Below are 16,673 nucleotides of genomic sequence, written 5' to 3'. Positions count from 1 at the left end.
AAATTTTGAAATCACATATTTGATAAGAAATTGTATCTAGAATATGTAAAGAAGCCACAACAATAAAAATACAATAAGTCAATTAAAATATGCTCAATAAATTTGAATGGACATTTCTCCAAAGAAGACGTATAAACAGCCAATAAGCACAGAAAAAGATGCTTAATATCATTAGTCATCAGAGAAATGAAAATCAAGACCACAATGACATATCACTTCAAACCTACTAGGATAGCTAATATTTTTTTTAAAAAATAGAAAATGACAAGTGTTCACAGGGATGTGAAGACATGGAAATCTTTATTTATTGCTGGTGGGAATATAAAATGGTACAGCCACTTTGGAATATAGTTTGGTAGTTCCTCAAAACCTGAAATTTAGAGTTACCCCATGATCTAATAATTCCAATCCTAGGTATATACCCAAGAAAAACAGAAGCATATGCCCATACAAGAACGAGCACATGATTGTTCATAATGGCATTATTTATAATAGCCCAAGAGTAGAAACAACCCAAATGTCCACCAATGGATAAAGTGTGGTATATCCATATAATGAACTATTACTCAGCCATCAAAAATGATGAAGTACTGACACATGCTACAATATAGATGAAAAGTGAACAGTCAGACACAAAAGGCCACAGTATTATATGATCTAAAATGTCTAAAAAAGGCAAATCTATAGAAGGAGAAAATAGATGCATGGTTACCACGGAAAAGGGGAAGATGGGAAATGGGCAGTGACTGCTAATGGGTATAAAGGTTCCTTTCAGGGTGATGAAAAAACTGTTCTAAAATTAGCTAGCGATGTTGGCTGCAAAACTTTGAATAAACTAAACTGTACATTTTTTAGAAGTGAGCTGTATGATATACAAATTAAATCTCAATAAATCTGTAATTTAAAAAACAGAATGACATGGAAAGGTTGAAAGGGACAGGGGCAGTGGCTCACGCCTGTAATCCCAACACTTTGGGAGGCCAAGGCAGGCAGATCACTTGAGGGCAGGAGTTCAAGACAAGCCTGGCCAACATGGTAAAACCCCATCTCTACTCAAAGTACAAAAACTAGCTGGGTGTGATGGTACACAACAGTAATACTCAGGGGGTGAAGCTACTCAGGAGACTGAAGCAGGAGGATCGCTTGAACCCTGGAGGTGTATGCTACAGTGAGCCAATATCGCATCACTGCACTACAGCCTCGGTGATGGAGTGTGACTCTGTCTCAAAAAAAAAAGGTTGAAAGTGAGGAGCTGGAATATGATATGTTCATAATTATTAACAAAAGTAACAAAAGAAACCTAATGTAACTATATTTAAGCAGACATTAAGTCAAAAAGCATAATCAGAGATAAAAAGGGTTATTACTAAATGCTAAAAAAAAATTCACTTAGCAAGTATAATTGTCTTGACCTGTCTATTATCTAAAATATTAGTGCAATAATTTTGATGTTTGTCCTCTCCAAACTTCATGTTGAAATTTGATCCTCACTGTTGGGGGTGGGGCCTAATGGGAGGTGTTTGGGTTATAGGGGCAAATCCTTCATAAATGGATCAATGCGCTCCTTTGTGGGTGAGTTCTCAGTCTATTAATTCTCACTACAGTTGGTTGTTAAAAAGAGTCCTGCTGACTCCCCTTTGCCTTCTATCACGAGTGGAAGCATCCTGGGTCCCTCATCAGAAGCTGAGCAAATGCCAGCACCATTCTTCTTGTACAGCCTGTAGAACCCTGACCCAAATAAATCTTTACTTTATTAATTACCCAGTATTCCTTTATAGAAACACTAAATGAACTAAGACACGTAGCTTTAAAATATACAAAGTGAAAACACAGAATTACAAGTAGAAAATACTGAATCTACAGTTTTTTTTACCTCTCTTAAAATTTCTCATACAATTTACCTCTCAAAAAATAATAAAGCAGAACAAATACAGTAAATATGATAATTCAACCACACAAATAATAAGCCTAATATAATGAACATATATTAAAACTAGCATTGAATAATTAAAGAATACATATTGTTTCCAACCTTGAAACATTTATAAATTTGACCACCTACTGGGTCACAGAGGAAGTCTCAAAAATATTAAAGTAATCTCTATTTTACAGTCCATATTCACTGACAAAAATGCAATAGCATGTGAAATCAAAACCCAAAAGGTAGCTAACTAAAATTTGTAATAAATTCATAGAAACCGAGATTGCACCACTGTACACAGAGGGAGACCCCATCTCAAAAAAAACGAATATTGAAATATTGTCTAAATCACTGACCTCCATCTCCAAAGACAATGTAGAACTATTATTTCTATCTTGTTAGTAAGTATCATCTAAAATTATCTGCATGTTTGAATATAAATTAAAAAGGTTTACTACAAGAGGAAATAAGATTAAAAGATAACAACAAATGAAAAGTACTGTATTGTTACTAATGGAAATACAATTAAACAGTTACCATAAATCACAGAGATTCCTGTTAAAAAAATAAATTCTTTTTCTACTTCGTTAAATATTCTACAGTGACTGAAATGAACAAGTTAGTATTTGCCAAAATGCTCTGTGCCTTGGTAGTATGAGCCTTTGATAAAATGTGATGGAGAAAAGCACAGAATTTGGTATAACAGGATCTAGAGTTAAGTGCTTATTCTGGCACTTACTGGCTGTGTCACTTTTGGCAAGTCACTTGACCACTCCAATAGCCAGCAAGAGTCTGGTATAAACAATCAATATTTGTGGCCTAAATGACTATTTGGCATTTCAAGGTCTTCTTTTGTTAAATGATACCAAAGATTATTTACCTCAAAGTATTCGGGGGAAGAGAAAATAACATCAGAAAATATCCAACTCTGCTTGCCAGTTAGTTGTTCAATCATTGTTTACTTCTGGACCAGTGTCCAGATTCTACCCTTTTTGTTTACAGCATATGACTGAGGGAACTTAGCATTCTGGTGTAGTAGGAGCTTGGGTAGTACACTAGTTTCCTAGGACTGATGGAACAAATTATCACAAACAGAAAAGCAAGAGAAATGTATTATCTTACAGTAATATAGGATAGAAGTCTGTATCTGGTGAGGGCACTCATTAAACTTAGGGCCCATCTCCAAGATGATCTCATCTTACTATCCTTACCTTGATTACATCTGCAAAGACCATTACTGCAAACAAGGTCGCATTCTAAGGTTCCAGATGGACATATATTTTGGGGGCCACTATTCAACCCACTACAGGTAGATACTATAATATTTACCTATCCCATCCCTTCCACTTCTCTCTCTACCGTTGAATAGCTGATTCTCCAATGTTGTCTAGCCTATTACTATTCAGAGTAATAGCCAGAATTAGCAATGCCTGGGAGCTTGATAGAAATGCAAATTTTTATGCCCACCCTAGGCCTACTGAATCAGATACTCTGGGAGTGGGTCCCAGGAATCTGTGTTTAAATAAGCCCCTTAGATGACTCTCCAGCAAATTAAAGTTTTTGAGGCACTAATTTAATGCTTCCCACCTATCCACACAAATATAACACACTATGTGTCACTGAGTTTAAATAAATCAAGTAAGTATTAACGCTTTCCTTGTGGAGTGTAAAAAACAACGTGGTTATACGGAAAGACTCTCTCTCTATATATATATATATACACACACATACACAAAATGATAATTAGGATTGCTGACTGGAATGACAAATGACAGAATTGCCTTTAATTGCAAAGGACAGAAAATCTATAGAACTGTGTTTACATTAGATTTATATAATCTGCGTAAACTGACTTGACATTGCCCATTTCCTTAAGTCACTATTCAGCTAAATGAAGTTTTCTTTTTTAATTTTTAAACAAAAAGAATAAGTCTGTTAGTTCTGTTAAATCTGAGGGTGTGAGATTTTGATTCAGTATTTTATGCTCAGGGAAGATATCAATATGTTTTGTAATCTTCTTTTGAGAGTAATTGTCAGTCAATAATCACTAAAGAGCTGCCTGCTTTGACAGAATTTCCAAAAGTGAATCTGTGTGCTTTGAATAATGTACACAAACTCCTTGTTAAAAGTTATCATATACAAGAAAAAGCCAATATCCTCATTTCCCTTTGAAAAATCTGCTTAGAATAAGGATGAAAACTAGTTACATGTAGCACTGCAAATGATGGTTATTACTTAATCTGAGTATCCAGAGAGTAGAGATGATATAGGTAAGTCTTTGGGCCTAGACAATGATTGCTTTCAACTTTCCTTTGAAAAGGAGGGGAGGATTAAAATGATCATTTGCTGGCCCTATTTTAGACACTATTTCAATAGAAAGAACACAAATCTAGTGTTTCTTATATAAATGTCAATCATCAATTGCTACATGCTCCAGTCTAGTCAACCTTTAGTAGAGTTCTTCATTCCTGTGAGATTTGAACAGACCAGTCCCTGACAATATGACTTATATCTTGCTGTTCCCTTCACTCTCTTCTTCAGCCATGTGTAAGTTTACAATAAAGCACTGTGGATTTCTCTGCTTTGAGGGGCTTATCAAAGAGAACACTGGAGTGTGTATTCAAGCAGTGAGCTGAGACACAAGACAGCACTTTCCCTAAAAATAGCAGTTGATCACCAGCCCACCTTAAACAAAAGGCATAAAAGGTCTTTGATTAACACTTAACAATCCTGGCTGAGAACAGGAGTACCAGGAAACTTCAAGGAGCTCTATGATTTGGTGCTTCACTGATCGTTTTTAAAGCCTTACATTTATTTTTTAGTGATCTTTGACTATATATACCAGAGATAGACCATGAAAATCCAGGTATTTCTTTTTGTAATAGAACAGATTTCACTTATAATTATAAAGAGTTTAAGAATACTAAGGACTAATCCAGACAGGGTGTCCAGGGAGGGACAAACCCCATGGAAAGCAGAATTTGTGACACAGTTGCTTAGCTGATTGAATAAAGCCAGTAAATTAGATTATCTGACCTCCAATTGTAGGCTTTCTGAAAATCCAAATCAGTTGAAACAATTCCTACTTGGGTACAGTTTTTTCCTAAAGCCAACAGGTATCTTAGCAGGGGAATGTTGGGAGAAGATACTGTTTTTAGGGAAGACTTTCTAGAATCTATGTGTTTCAATTACACTCTAAAAAGCTGATGCAGAGAATATTCAGTGGTTATAGTACCTATATTATGCTGTTTTTCTGGACAAAAGAATGAATGTCAAGTGTTTCATTATTTGTTTTATAATTTTTCTCCATATCAGCTAGAATAGTAAGGATAACCAGCCTGATTTTTCAACTCATGGATCATTGTCAAATGCTGTAAGCATTTACCTTCAGTAGAATGCGTAAGATCTCTCTCATACATAGGAATAGACAGACTCTCCACAATAGCACAACTAAAACATTTAAAAAATTATTTTTAAAATGTTGTCTAGTATGTAGGAGAGTATAAGTTTAAGATGCATCTCTAATATAAACATTTCATGATGCAGCAAATTATTTCTGGAACAACGTGAAAGAATTATTATTATTATTATTACTATCACTATTTAAGACAGGGTCTCACTCCTGTCACCCAAGCTAGAGTGCAGTGGCGCAATCTTGGCTCACTACAGCCTGAACTTCCCAGGCTCAGGGGATCCTTCCACCTCAGCCTGAGTAGCTGGGACCACAGATGCACACCACCACACCTGGCATAATTTTTGTATTTTTAGTAGAGACAAAGTTTCACCATGTTACTCAGGCTTGTCTTGAACTCCCGGGCTCAAACGATCCACCCGCCTCAGCCTTCCAAAGTGCAATGATTATGAGCATGAGCCACCCTGCCTGGCAAAATAAAGGTATTAACTACATAAACAAAAAGACAAAGAGCATCTCAAAGTCATTATAATTTTAAATAATTTTAGAAGTAGTAATTTATAGGTTTTTAAAGAAAGAAAATAGGTCTGTGTCATTTAACATAAATGAAAAGTTGAAAGACTTGCGGACAAAAGCCAAATGCTCATAAATTTGAAACTGTAGGCTTGAATTCTGCTATAAGCCAATTTTCTTTTCACTGACATTGTATTTTTTCTGGTGATATCTCTCCCCTTTGCAAGTAGAATAGTAGTGTAACTATTAGGCATAGAAAAAATCACTTAATATAACTAGTATAATTGCTACAATCCATAAAATACAAACTCATTATTCAAATTCCTATTCTATATTATATCAATAACCTATTGATAGGTACTACTGGTTTTGGTTTTAATGGAATGGAGTGAAGATGATGATGGTGAGCAAGAAATATTCCAGACTTCAGAGGAAACTCAGATTCATTTTGTGTGGAGTCTGAAGTTAGAAATAGGACTTCTGTGTCTCTGAATCAGAGAGAAAGGATTACACTTGTACTTAATACAATCAGCAAAATGCATTGAAGAAAACTGCATACCACAACCGTAGGTCCAAATAACAAAGGACAACATCTGGCAACTGTTCACCATTTGATAACTGGTATTTGAGGAAGATTTTGTTTCTTAAAAAAAGGGCAGCCACATTTTGTGGAATCATATTTCTTGCTTTCTGGTTCAAAGTTGAAATATAGAATAGAAAACAGGGAGAGTTATGATTGAAAATTTTCAAATTTTCAGAATCTGCAGCACCAGATTTTAAGTATCATCAAATTCAAATTCCAAGTAAAATAATCTAAACTGAATTTTTAAATGGACATTATGTATAGAGAAAAATTAATACAAAACTAGTCATTATAAACAGTGACATTCAAAAAGGATACTTTTGTGTTTGCTTTTTAGTAACAAGGATGAAAAGAAGTTTTAAATGATTAGAGAAAATCACTGATAGATAAACCTCAATGTTTGTTTACCAAAAACCAGATTTACATAATTAAACTCTGAATTTTCTCAGACAAACCATTCACTGCACTGGGAAAAAAAACACTGGTTTAGGAAGGCATCACTATACCTCTCTCCACTTCTACTGTCTTAGAACAGCCCCTTACAACTCAACTGCAACCCTAGCAACAATAAGCAGGCCAGCAGCCCTGTGGATGGAAAAACTTCCCCTTATAGCTAGTTGCTAGCCAACATTTCTTATACTACATGCCCTATGAACTTGGGGAATAGTGCGGTCTTCACACTATAGCATACTATTGTTTTCTCTCCAGGGGAGAAAAACAAAGGAGTTTTCAACTCTGCTATACTCATCCTTGACACGCATTTACCCTGTACTCCTCAGCTCCTCCCACTCCCACTGGCCATTTTGTGAAAACCACAAGTAGGCAGTTTGGCTGAAGTCAGATCCATCAAGCGAAAATCAAATACAAAAAAGGGTTAAGGAAATATATAAGTCTCAACGAAGACTTTTCTTCTTTGTTTAAGGAGCAAATACAATAATCTGCACCAGAAAATTGATATTCTGAAGCAAGGGATCTTTGCTTGCCTTCATAAATGGTGTGTAAAAGGATTTGGAATAAGAGATTTATCTATTTTCTCTAATTGTAATATTTTACTACTAATTGTTATCCTATAGCACTCCTATAGACTTTAATTCAAGATAAAAGAAGTAAATCGTGCAATTTAATCAAGCAGGGTTAGTTATGAAGTTACTAAAGAGTATCTTGTTAAAATCACCCTCTGGAAGGGCATTTTCATACTGCCTTATAAGGAGGCAGTTTCCCTCTACAGATTTTGAGCATAGGGCAAATGAAATTAGTATGAAAACAACTTTCTGGTGGGGTGTGGGTGGCTCATGCCTGTAATCCCAGCACTACAGGAGGCCAAGGTGGGAGGATTATTTGAGCCCAGGAGTACCTTGTCTCTACAAAAAAAAAACAAAAACTAGCCAGACAAGGTGGTGCACACTTGTGGTCCCAGGTACTTGGGAGGCTGAGGCAGAAGGATCACTTGAGCCTAGGAGGTCAAGGCGTCACTGATCCATCTGTGTTCACGCCAGTGTATGCCAGCCTGGGCAACAGCCTTGCCTCAAAAAAAGGAAAATGAACTTTGTATGTTAAGATTTACACTGATGATTTAAAGTAATAAATGGATAAAATGGATAAATATTTACATTAGGAAACTTTCTGGGTAGGGAAAATTCTTTATTTGATTAGGGATGGTAGTTTTATGAGTATATATATTTAAGAAAAATTCATCAAATTGTACACTTAAGATCTCTGCATTTCACTGTGTTTAAATTTTACTTCAATAAAAATTTAAATTATGACAAAGGTGAGTCAAGTTGGCTAAATAAAATTTATAGGAGGTAGTCATTGTGGACTGTGCCCCTGCACTAGACCCCAATATTCCAGACCAAACTAGAATGGAGTCACTCACACTAGGTGTCATGTAATCAAACTGAACTGAGATATGAGCTAGTTTTCCAAAAACCAGAAGATTTCACAGCAACCAATAATAAGGGTCCCAGTCAATCTGAGCTGGCATAATAAGAAAGTATCTCCTGCTTTCAGCCACACAAGGAGAGTAACTTGAAGTAACCTGATGCTAACCAATCTAGTTTTTTTGCATAATGCTGTTTCCTTCTTCCTACTGGAGCTGCCTTACAAAAGCTGATCATTCTGCTAATCCCAGTAGAGCACTCTTCTATTTCATAGATAAGATGCTGCCAGATTCATGAATCGCTAATAAAAGCCAATTCGATCTTTAAACTCAATTTGTTGAAAATTTCTTCTCTAAAAACTAAAAACAAACAAACAAACAAACAAACAAACAAACAAAAAACTATATTAATAGTACTGAAAACGGCAAAATAGTGATGGAATACCTGAATGATTCAAGTCAGGGGGACACTGGCCTATGGAAAGGTGAATAATGCCCACAAAGTAGAATACAAAAGGAAATTAAATGAGTTTTGAAACCTGACTGTGACTCTTCCCAAGGGATTCTGCTCCTTGCTATTCTTTTCTGAGATTTCTCTCTGCCTAGGGCTAGAACCCAGCAGTAGGAATCTGCTATAATATATTTATCTTCTGGGAAGGATGCATATAAAGCTAAATAAATTAAGTGAGTTGCAGTACATGAATTCCATATTAATAGCAAGCTTAGCAATTAACACAAATATCCAGACATCTAGTCATAAAATGTAAGCAACTTATCCTGTTAATTGGGCTAATGAAAATTTTCTGCTTGTTACGGAAATTTTTTGTAATAACTTTGGAGAGAAATACTTTTTATCAGAAAACATAATAGCTGAAATTCCTCATACTGAAATGTATAAATCAAGAAAGTGGTCCTTAATTTTGTTGTTCAAATAGTAAGTTAAGTTATTGGTATTAATAAGTTTTAGGGAAAAAGATACACATAATTTCTGTATGTAAGCAAAAAATTAACAAATAGATCCTATTCCAGTTAGTAATAATATCTGGGATAGAGTTAACTAGAAATATGTAAAATTCTCTATTGAAAAAATGAATAGAGAATTAAACTATGTTTCTACATGGATGCATTTAATATTATAAATATGAAATTTTTCCCTAAATTGGTACATAGATTTTTTTTACCTCATGTTATAGCAACAACAAGTTATAATGTAAACTGGCAACAACATCTTTATTACTAATACTTGTCAATGACAATTATGGCATTTGCAAGCACTGATGATGAGAACACTTCAACATAATCCTTCTACTGGGAAGTGTCCTTAAAAAAACAATTCAACAAATAGGATAGGAAAGAAAGCTATACTGATGAAGCTTTTCATCAGTTTTACCAACAACAATAGAAGAAAGGTTAAGTGAATTGTGAAACATACTTTATATTAACAAAAAAGCAGTCTTTCAAAAAAAAAACTGAATGCCCCCAAAGAGACAATTTTACTATATAAATACAGAAAAGGAACTACAAATCATTTAAAAGGAAAAACAGAAAATGTTTGTAACATATTGACAAATTATTAATAACTAATAAGAGTGTCCATGCTTACAAATCAATCAGAAAAAATATAAGCCCAAGAAAAAATGGGTAAGGGTATAATTAGGCAATTTTCAGAAGAAAACCTAGGCAAATACCATTTAGGAAATAGGCATGGGCAAAGACTTCATGACTAAAACACCAAAAGCAATGGCAACAAAAGTCAGAGTTGACAAGTGGGATCTAATTAAACTAAACAGCTTCTGAACAGCAAAAGAAACGATCATCAGAGTTAACAGGCAACCTACAGAACCGGAGAAATTTCTTGCAATCCATCCATCTGACAAAGGGCTAATATCCAGAATCTACAAGGAACTTAAACAAATTTACAAGAAAAAAACAACCATCCACATCAAAAAGTGGGTGAAGGATATGAACAGACACTTCTCAAAAGAAGACATTTATGCGGCCAACAAACATATGAAAAAAAGCTCATCATCACTGGTCATCAGAGAAATGCAAATCAAAATCACAATGAGATATCATCTCATGCCAGTTAGAATGACGATCATTAAAAAGTCAGGAAACAACAGATGCTGGAGAGGAGGTGGACACTTTTACACTGTTTACACTTTTACACTGTTGATGGGAGTATAAATTAGTTCAACCATTGTGGAAGACAGTGAGGGGAATCTGCAAGGAATTAGACCCAGAAATACCATTTGACCCAGCAATCCCATTACTGGATATATACCCAAAGGATTATATATAATTCTACTATGAAGACACATGCACATGTATGTTTATTTATGCACTGTTTACAATAACAAAGACTTGGCCCATGGCACTGACCCTGAGAACAGTACTGCCTTTGTTAAGAAAAACTGGTACAAATAAAGCAATATATAGAAACATTAGTTATTATCTTTATAGTCTTTGATTCTAAATATCATTTAGCAAAGATTAAAATAAACCTATCCACATTAACAATACTGTGCTACTTCACGTATTCCTGTCTAAATCTCCAGATGAACACACAAGACCTATATCCTTTCTTTTATAAAGGGCAACCTTGTTTTCTATGATACTGAATTCCTCTCTGCAAAGGAGCTGAACAATATTCAGCCAGTGAACAGCCAAGATTCCTTTTATAAGCCAAAAAGCAAAAAGACAAAACAACACCTGATTTTAGAAGGACTCATAAAATGTATATACTCAGAATACAAACATGATGCCCATCCTTTGCCTAATCATCTATAGATACATGCCCAACATCCTTTTCTGTTCCTCGAGGTTACACTTGACCTTCCCTGGGTCTGCTCTGCTTCACCACTCAAAATGGGAAATCTCACCATAGGCTTTCGTTCTATCATAATTCCTTTTTATTGTGGCACTAGTATATGTCCACAAGTATTTGTTTTAGGCACCAACTCTTTCTCTTTATTTAGTGGTAAGAACATCATCTCTTGAGGAGAATGTCAAGGTTCATCCTATCTTAACCACGTTTTTGACAATAAGTAGAGTTAAACAACTCTCTGAATACAATATTCAGAATAATGTATTACATTTTAATAATTCTTTAAAAATGCTGCTGACAATTTTCATGTAAAACATTCCAGGTTCAGAAAATTCATTAAGATGGCTAATACTGTTCTCTACTTAAGTTTAAGGTAGATGTCATGTTGAGCAGTAAATTCTACTTAAATTTTCTGTGAGACTGTGTACTCACATTACAGTAATATAGTATATAAAACTATTTTAGTATATGAGTATGTATATGAAATATAATTTAAGTAAAAGCACTCATTTACTTGTTTACTTACAGTTCTCTATTGTTCTAATTTCTGATAGTCCTATAACATTAATATAAGTAACCATAAATATTAATTTCCTCATATTAACCTAAGAAAGGAAACATACTGAAGTAACATTTAGAAGAAAAAGTGGATTGTATGTCATTGTTTGTTTTTAAATAATTTAATTTTCTTTAAAGAATAGTGTTAAATGAAATTTGAAGTTTGTATATTTTATATAATAAAACACAATCTTACCCCTTTCTTGGCCAGTGCAGCAACTTTGTCATGTGTTTTGGATTTATCTGTAAGACAATGAAACATGGCTGCTTCAAAAAAGTGCCTATGTTCCTGTTCAAATAAATACTGAGTTACATAATGAGAAATTTCTACTTTCTCATTACTACTATAACATTATTTTGTTCCAGTTGTCCCTTTAATTAATATGCTAATAAACTGAGCTTCCCATTGTTTAGTAGAGCAATGCAATCCAAAAGTAATAATATGCACATTTTTATACTTATTTGGCAAATCTCCTCTCTTAAAGTTGGTTAGTTGGATGTCCTCAAGTTGGTGTCTAGTATATCTGATTTCTAGGTTCTGGGGAGCTTATGTGCTCTGGAGCATATAGGATCTAGAATTGAATCCCAACTGCCTCCATTTTCATTATCTATCTATTATACGCTGGACATGGGACAAGGACTTTATATAGATATCTTATTTAATTCTCATTATAACCTTGTAAAGTACGCAGTCTCTCCTCACTTCACAGCTGAGGTAAATAATGTATCCTGCCTGAGGTCATGCAGCTTGGCCAGAACCATCTGATTACAAACCTCTAATTTTTCCACACTGTCTGTCATCTCCATTTGGGACCACTGAGCTACCAACAGTGCCTCAGAGAAAGACTCAGCAAGAATGGAAACTACGCCGGGCGTGGTGGCTCAAGCCTGTAATCCTAGCACTTTGGGAGGCCGAGACGGGCGGATCACGAGGTCAGGAGATCGAGACCATCCTGACTAACACGGTGAAACCCCGTCTCTACTAAAAACTACAAAAAACTAGCCGGGCGAGGTGGCGGCGCCTGTAGTCCCAGCTACTCGGGAGGCTGAGGCAGGAGAATGGCGTGAACCCGGGAGGCGGAGCTTGCAGTGAGCTGAGATCCGGCCACAGCACTCCAGCCTGGGTGACAGCGTGAGACTCCGTCTCAAAAAAAAAAAAAAAAAAAAAAAAAAGAATGGAAACTACTAGTACATTTTCTCATTATACCACTCCTAAATTTAATACATTTCCTCATTATGCCACTCCTAAAAACAGAATAATTAGTAACCAAATAGTTCATAAAAAACTATCCCAGGATATTATTTTGAGACATGCTAAAGTGTGTATGTGTGTATATGTACCTATTGGTTACGACTGTTGTCATAAAATATAGAAACTCAGAGGAACAGGTTACTATATTCATTCCTACAACTGGCTGGTCACATGTAAACTATTCTCTTTCCTATATCCAGCTGTATATTTGAGATGATCCCTCTTTCTGGAACACCCTTTCTCTCCACTGATGAATGTATAAGGTTATGTGCCACTACAGATATTCCTCTGATTAGGATAAAACTCCACCTCTTTTGTAAAATCATAGTCATATTAAGCCATGAAACTTTCTTCTTTGTATTATGCTTAGTTACGAACATGTCTAAGTATTCTGTGACTAGAATATTCCTCAAAAGCAGGGACCACATTTTATATGCAGTAAGTGTTCAATATTACTTATAATTAAAAATGTGTATGTATTTCATCCAAAATCTCCTATAAATCTGAAATATACATTTTACCTGAAAAAAATTACTGTAATGTATTAATTAAAATATATTGATCATTTACGTGGTATCAGCTACTATATTAGACAGTGGAAGATATAAAACAATGCACATGCTCTTAGACTCTCTTTATTTATAAACCAGGGGTAATAATTATTTTTCTTAAACTTTTAGTTTCAAGGGTACATGTACTTGTTTGCTATACAGATACATTGTGTGTTGCGGGGTTTGGTGTACATACTATTTTATTACCCAGGTAGTAAGCATAGTACCCAATAGGTAGTTTTTCAATCCTCACCCTCTTTCCACCTTCCACTCTCAAGTAGGCCCCAGTGTCTATTGTTTCCCTTTTTGTGATCACGTGTACTCAATGTTTAGTTCTCACTTATAAGTGACAACATGTAGTGCTTGATTGTCTGTTCCTACATTATCTTGCTTAGGATAATGGCCTCCAGTCCCAACCATGTTGCTGAAAGGACATTATCTTGTTCTTTTACATGACTGCATAGTATTCCATAGTGAATATGTACCATATTTTCTTTATCCAGTCTACAATTAATGGGCATCTAAGTTAATTCCATGTCTTTGCTATTGAAAATAGTGCTGCAATGAACATATGTGTGCATATATCTTCATGATAGAATGATTTCTATTTCTATGGGTATATATTGCAAAAATGGGATTCCTGGGTCAAATGATGGTTCAGTTTTAAGTTCTTTGAAAAACTGTCAAACTGCTTTGCACAGTCACTGAACTAAAGTACATTACCACAAGTAGTATATAGCATTCCCTTTGCTCTGTAACCTCGCCAGTATTTGTTATCTTTTGACTTTGTATTAATAACCATTCTGACTGGTGTGAGATAATATCTCATTATGGTTTTGATTTGCATTTCTCTAAGGGCCAGTGACGTTGAGCATTTTTTCATATGCTCATTAGCCACATATATGTCTTCTTTTGAAAAGTGTCTGTTCATGTCCTTTGCCCACTTTTTAATGGGGTTATTTTTTGCTTATTATCAATGCTGGACATCAGACCTTTTTCAGATGCAGAGTTTGCAAATATTTTCTCCCATTCTGTGGACTGTCTATTTACTCTGTTGATAGTTTCCTTTGTTGTAAAAAGCTCTTTAGTTTAATTAGGTCCAGGAGTAAAAATGATTACCTCACTAGTATATTGTGAGATTTAAATAGAATAAGCTACTTAATTAAAACTCCTAAAACAATGTCTGAAGATAACAGATAATCAACAAATATTCACTTCCATTTTAGCTAATAGACATGGGGTGTGTGTGTGTGTGTGTGTGTGTGTGTGTGTGTGTGAAAGAGAGAAAGAAAGACAGAGGGAGATCTTGATCTTTGGAATACTAGGAAAAACACTTCAGTGATTATATATTTCACTACTGTATCATCTTTTTAGGTGACTCTACCATTCTTCCATCTAAATAATTATTTTCATCTTTTTAACATAGTTGGAAATAATTGATGAGTAATAATAAAATAGCAACATGTTTCAAGAAATAGGAAAAAATAAGATCACGAAAATCTCATAGTATATTTTGGGATTAATGATGTGTAAAGGGCCCAGTAGAACCTTACAGTAATAACAAGATGCAATAAGTTTTATTGTATCTTAAAAAAAGTTAATTTACTCTTTGTTCTTTTGAAAATCTCTAATAAGGATAGAAGTCATGATGAAATATCAATCATTAAAAATAGTTAAAATTGAACAAAAAGAAACTCAAAAACTAAAAATTGGAGTCTATGTATCTGGATGGGACAGAGAGAGTTAACCAAAATGGATGTTTGCTATGTTTCCTGTCAAAACATACCTCATTCTTACATAAATTTGCTAACATGGCAATGAATTGGTAACAGAAATATGTGAACTGTTGTTCAAGGAGCTTTTTATGTTCAAAAGTTATAAAAACCATCTTCCAATAAAAGTAGAGTACCTTGGGGAGTATCAAAAACCACATTGATTTTCAAATGCCTAAGGAAAACTCTTATGTAATACTTGAAACATTATGATCAGTAGTAATTTCTTTATTAATAATAACAGTAGGTCTATGTTCAACTTCAGCAAAAATTAACAACCTTCTAAAAGCTAAATTTTCTCTTGTGAGAAAGATTTAATTTCCTTCCTTCAGAAATCTCTGCATGGAGGGACTCTCACCATAAAGAGTGAAAAGCAGTTAACAGGAAATGTAGATGTGGATAATGAAAAGGGCCTTCACTCCTCCTTTGAGCTATATCCAAGTCATATTTTTAAAGTGCAAAAGAGGAGCTGCTGGTAGTAAATGAAAATGTTCTAAATGAGTAGAGGTGGTTATGACTCATGACCCAGAACAGATGTTATTGATTTTTTACTTACAACCATATTAGAGAGAAATAAAAATATTAACATAATTCAATGATTTCTCTTCTTTAAATAATTTTTTTAAACCTTGTGTATTCATGGACTCTGAAAAAGTTGTCAGTTTTTGTTTGTTTAACTGTGATAGCTGACAGCATTTTCGTAAAAATGTAGAGGACATTCAGTTTCTGGTCTGGAATGTAAGGAGCTTAGAAGGTTGCCACTAGAGTCCAACAACATGTACAAAGGTGAGCCAAATGAAAAATGAACAACTCTTTTCAGATCCTTTGGAGAAGTAAGGTCACCGGGGAAACTGCTGTCCCCAGATTTGGAGAAAAAGACAGGTAAATACAGAGAATCACAACCCACCTGAGCAGGGTGGAAACTAGTATAGGGGTAGGAAAACATGAACTTCAATTGACAAACTTCTAGAAACTCTGTGGGAATAAGCCTGAGACAAAAACTCCAGGGGGACCTAGTCATGGTGGGAGGGGCACACTTTTGTTGAGTTTTACCCGAAGGAGCTCTACCAGGTTCTCACAGAGAAGATTAGGGAAATATCTCCTGGTTCCATCAAGGGGAGGAGAAAAGTAATCATTTTGAAAAAATCAGACCATTCTGTACTTCTTAGCAAGGCCTGCCCTGAGGAGAAACTATTTTACCAGAGCCTAACCTATTGAGGGATTTTCAAAGCCTAACCCCAGCCTGACCTGGGGGAAGCAAAATACCCAACTCCAGCCCCTTCTAGCCATCCTTTACCACCTATGTAGGTGAAGAAAAAAAAAAAGGAAGTTGGAGGAAAGCTCTTATGAAGTTTACAGCCTAGGACTGAGACTTTATGATAGGAACACAGGATGTTTTCCCTCC

At 35.0% G+C, this 16,673-nt stretch overlaps 1 protein-coding gene across 1 annotated transcript in view; it reads right to left on the bottom strand.

Annotated features, from left to right (window-relative positions):
- ZCWPW2 (zinc finger CW-type and PWWP domain containing 2) overlaps nucleotides 1–16,673 on the bottom strand; it is a 106,465-nt gene that overhangs the window by 14,758 nt on the left and 75,034 nt on the right. Inside the window, exon 5 of the mRNA XM_033212867.1 lies at nucleotides 11,890–11,936. Coding sequence (XP_033068758.1) covers nucleotides 11,890–11,936 — 47 coding nt within the window. The remainder of the gene's footprint in view (nucleotides 1–11,889; nucleotides 11,937–16,673) is intronic.

The sequence above is a fragment of the Trachypithecus francoisi genome, unplaced genomic scaffold (assembly GCF_009764315.1).
Source record: "Trachypithecus francoisi isolate TF-2019V2 unplaced genomic scaffold, Tfra_2.0 Lachesis_group0, whole genome shotgun sequence".
NCBI classification, from domain to species: Eukaryota; Metazoa; Chordata; class Mammalia; order Primates; family Cercopithecidae; genus Trachypithecus; species Trachypithecus francoisi.
This window is presented reverse-complemented; position numbering and strand designations above follow the sequence as displayed.